This window comes from Lipotes vexillifer, unplaced genomic scaffold (genome assembly GCF_000442215.2).
Source record: "Lipotes vexillifer unplaced genomic scaffold, Lipotes_vexillifer_v1.1 scaffold920, whole genome shotgun sequence".
Lineage (NCBI taxonomy): Eukaryota > Metazoa > Chordata > Mammalia > Artiodactyla > Lipotidae > Lipotes > Lipotes vexillifer.
The window spans coordinates 3,223,470-3,228,186 of record NW_006783413.1 but is presented as its reverse complement, the minus strand read 5'-3'; the positions used below and the strand labels follow the sequence as shown (position 1 = coordinate 3,228,186).

Here is a 4,717-nt window from a genome sequence, read left to right as displayed (position 1 = left end):
ATATGTGGCCTTGTACATCTGGTTTCTTTCACTTAGCATAATGCTTTCAAGGTTCACCCACGTTGTAGCATGTGTCAGTACTTCTTTCCTTTTTAAGGCTGAACAGTATAAGAAATATTCCATAGAAACATTTTGTTTTATCCACTCATTAGTTGATGGACATTAGAGCTGTTTGAGCTTTTTTATTTTATTTTTTATTTTTTTATTAATTTATTTATTTATGGCTGTGTTGGGTCTTCGTTTCTGTGCGAGGGCTTTCTCTAGTTGCGGCAAGCTGGGGCCACTCTTCATCGCAGTGCACAGGCCTCTCACTATTGCGGCCTCTCTTGTTGCAGAGCACAGGCTCCAGACGCGCAGGTTAGTAGTTGTGGCGCACGGGCTTAGTTGCTCCACGGCATGTGGGATCTTCCCAGACCAGGGCTCGAACCCGTGTCCCCTGCATCGGCAGGCAGACTCTCAACCACAGCGCTACCAGGGAAGCCCCTGTTTGAGCTTATTTTAAGCGAATGGTTATATAAATGCATTTTCTGTCTACCCCTTCCCTCAAATTAAGGACAATCAGTAGCAAAATGAAGCAATGCAAGCAAGCAAACCAGTCAGCAACTGGTACTTAGAAAAAGAAAAGCAGCCTTGATTTTTAGGGTACATCACTGAAGAATGGGGCCAAGATTATGGGGTCTAGCTTAAAACTCCTAATGCCTTCCAATCCCATGTCTGAGATGAGTCTACCCACTAAGACATCAGTTAATCCACCGGGAAGTCCTTGGATCAGAAAGAAGAACTGAGAGCCATGGTCTGGATCAGTGTTTCTTAATCTGTCTTTCAGAGACTCCTAAGGTTTCATGGAAGTAACACAGGGCCACCAAGGGGGCTGGAGTGCAGGTGGACAGGGCTCTGAGCCCAGCCCCCATCCCTGCTTTAACTAGAGCAGCTCTCATTTTAATTGCTTTATTTGTTGAGGTTCCCTCTAAGTGTTCATCTGGAACAAATAAAGGGGGTCTGTGGCTAAAAAACTGTTTGGCAACCACTGGTAGGTGGTTTTGGCATCCTGGGACTAGAGTTGGCACTCCCTGGCAGCCGTTCTTACGAGTTCTTCTGAGGAACCTTGATGGTGACTGTCTTCACCCCTGTGTAGGTCTTAAGCCCATCCTCCCCCAGCTCCCTCCCATTGCCAGATTCCTTAAAGCCTCCAAATGGCGTGTGGCAGGTGACAATGCTGTAGGTGTTTACCCACACCGTCCCAGCTTGGAGTGCCTGTGTGAAGTACATGGCTTTGTCCAGGTCCTGGGTGAACACAGCAGCGGCCAAGCCATACCTGGTGTTGTTGGCCCTCTCAATCACCTCCTCCACCTTCCTGAACTTGAACAGAGGCTGCACAGGCCCGAAGATCTCCTCCTTGGCAATCCTCACGTCATCCTGCACACCACCAAAGACCGTGGGCTTGATGAAGACGCCTCACTCTCCAACACGCTCCCCACCACACAGAAGTTTTGCCCCCTCCTTCTGGCCAAGCTGGATGTAGCCCAGGATTCGTTCAAACTGTTCCTTGTCCACCTGGGGCCCCTGCTGGGTGTCCAGCTCAAAGGGGTTCCCAACTTTCCTCTGCTTAGCTTTTTCCACAGTTCTCTCGAGAAACTCATCATAGATGGATTCTTCAACGAAGGTCCGGGAACCGGCACAGCAGCACTGACCCATGTTGAAGAACAGGGCTTCATGGCACTGCTCCACGGCGTGGTCCATGTCGGCATCGGCCAACACAATGCTCGGGCTCTTCCCACCCAGCTCCAGGGTGACTCTCTTGAGGTTGGAATCGCCGGCCACCTTCTGGATCAGGTGGCCCACCTCGGTGGAGCCAGTGAAGGCAACTTTGTCAATATCCATGTGATGGGCAATGGCCGCTCCTGCTGTTGGGCCATAGCCTGTGATGATGTTTACCACCCCAGGGGGAAAGCCCACCTCTTTGACGAGGGAGGCCAAGTGCAGGGCAGAAAGGGGCGTCTGCTCTGCCACCTTCATGACCACAGTGTTGCCCGTGGCAAGTGCCGGGGCCAGCTTCCAGCCCTGCATGACCAAGGGGAAATTCCACGGGATTATCTGGCCACAGACGCCAATAGGCTCGTGCCGGGTGAAGCAGAAATGCTCGCCATCCATGGGGATGGTCTTGCCATGCCACTTGTCAGCCCAGCCAGCAAAGTACTGGTATACCTTAATGACCTCATCCAGGTCCAAGACATAAGAATCCGGGAAAGGCTTCCCATTGAAAAAAAAAAAAAAGCGTGGGTCAAAGTATTAAATAAATACATTTGATGTGGTTAAAAAGAGGGGTTGGGGGGGGTAATCTCGGTTTGGGGAAGATCTGGGCAACCTTCAGTCCGGTGTTGATGTCCCACCACCCTCAGAACAAAGAGAGGCTCAGCAGCCGGCCCCGCTCTGAGGCATCCATCCGGCGCCATGGAGACCCCAGTTGGAAGGCCTCCCGGGCTGCTTCCACTGCCCAATCCACGTCAGGCCGGTCCCCTTCAGCCACGTGGCAGATGACCTCCCCCGTGCCAGGGCTGACTGTTGGGAAGGTCTTCTTGCTGACCGCATCTTGCCACTCATTGTTGATGAACAGCTGGTTGTAGCGGATGTCTGGGTTCAGGATGGGGCTGGGGAGGGCTGCTGCTGAGGAGTACGGGGTGGCCAGCCGGCGCAGGCGAAAGAGCCGGGGCACCAGGAAGCGCAGCATGCTGAGCACTCTGGAGAGGGACAGGAGCCAGGGTGAACATGGAGAGGGGAGCAGGGGTCCCCCAAAGGCCCATCAGCTCAGATGTTCCAAGATTCTAGCATAAAGGGGTGTCACCTCTGAAAACATGGATCATAAGGGCTACAGAAGCCCTGAAGAACTCTCTGGTTCAATTCTGTCATGTCCGATCTAGCCTCTTGCTCACTCCTTCACCTCTTCTGGGTCTTCGCTCAAAAGTCACCTTCTTAGTAAGGCCTTCCCTGAGCATCCTTTATAAAACTGCAACTTTCCTCAGCCCCAGGACTCTCTCTCCCCCATACTGTGCTCTATCTTCCCCCATCTGACATACCAAATAGTATATGTACATGCTTATATGTTTATTGTCTGCCTCTCTCCAACAAAATGGGCTCCACGAGGGCAGGGATTTTTTTTCCTGTTTCATTCATTGCTATGTCCCTGGCTACAGAGTAGCTGCTCAGTGGGTAGTTATTAAATGACAGACAGAGGAAACATCAAAGTATCCACAAAGGCTGTTTACTAAGGCTGTTTAACTGACCTACGGGTAGAGTAAAAACCCAAGGGACTCAGAGACAGAGTTGTTGAATGCTGAATGGGGTCGTGCATATGAAAAGCCTGGCACGCCCACCCAGGTCTTCGGAGCTGGCGGCACCCTCAGAAACCAGCCCAGCCCAGTCCCCCTGGGGGACCGGCTTCAGCTTTCCCAGGAGTGCAGTGAGTCTGGCAGCTGGAAAGAAGGCTCTGTTTACTCTTGCCTACAACTCTGAAAACAGTGTAGACTTTATTAAAACAACTATAACATTTAAACAGTCTATATAATTTATTCAATGTAATTTAAATGGTATATACATTTCCTAGATTCATTAAAGCAGTTACTCTCCAGCTAGGACATCAATTCCTCCACTCCTGCTGTCTCTCTTGAGCCTTACCCCACCAACCCCCAAAAGGAATTGCACCTGCCCTACCCCAGCACACACACACCCTCTGCCACTGGGGAGGGAAAGGAGCAGAGAACTCATCCAGGAAAACAAGACCCCAGCCAGGTCCCTGGCCCCACGCAAATCAGTGCTGCCCAGGAAGCCATCCCTTGGGAAAAAGCTGAGCCAGCAGAACTGTCAGGGGTGCACACAGGTCCACTCTGCTCAGGACTCTGCCCCATGCTGGGACAGAAGCAGCCTTGGGTCCAACAGGCCTGGGTCTGACGAAGGAGGGGTCCCAGGGGAGGTCAGGATAAGTGGGATGCGGGGTCACTAATCCATGGGGTGGTGGTGCAAGGGTTCAACAGGCAGGAGGGGTGGTCACAAACCAAGGCTGGCAAGCCTGCTTTCATGCCCAGCCAAGGCTGTTTCTACTCTAGAGGCCTACGTGGGGTGTGCATTGGGCCTCCACCTGCATATGGGAAGAGGACTGCTCAAAGCACACCATGCTTTGCAGTTTCTAGGCCACCTTCTCAGTAGTTAACTCACCGAGGCTTCCAGCAGCCCTGATGACCCTCATTGTGGAAGAAAGCTGGGGATCAGAGAGGTTCTGGGACTCACTGGGGACACACAGCAATTAAGAATAGGAGCCTCAGGCTGGATTCCCACAGCCCTAGCTTTGTGTTTCTTCCGTACTACGGACAATTTCTTACAGTTCCCACTATTAGCGCCCAATGTGCCAAGGACCGGACCTTCTGGGTCATCGAGGACCGGGTGGCTCCCACCTCACCCTTTCTGCGGGGAGGGAGTGCGTGTCCTGGCCTCTCGGCTACCAGTCAGGGGCCCAGTAGGCCCGGTGGGCGGGAGCGATGAGGCCGAGCTAACCGGGAAGGTTTCGAGGGTGTGAGTCCACGGGGCGATATGGCGCCACCCCGGGACCCGGGTACATAAGGAGGGGTGGGAGGCGTGAATGGGTTCCTACAGTGCACGCCTCTGGGGCAGAAAGGCCGGCCCCCACGTGGGGAAGCCAAGACCCAGAGAGGAAGCCTCCACTGTA

At 52.9% G+C, this 4,717-nt stretch overlaps 1 protein-coding gene across 1 annotated transcript; it reads right to left on the bottom strand.

Moving 5' to 3' along the window:
- Window positions 1–1,083: 1,083 nt before the first annotated feature.
- Window positions 1,084–2,728, bottom strand: ALDH1B1 (aldehyde dehydrogenase 1 family member B1). Its single transcript, XM_007456016.1, is given in 2 exon segments — window positions 1,084–2,260; window positions 2,304–2,728. Coding segments are annotated over 2 exon segments (1,602 nt in total).
- Window positions 2,729–4,717: the final 1,989 nt, after the last annotated feature.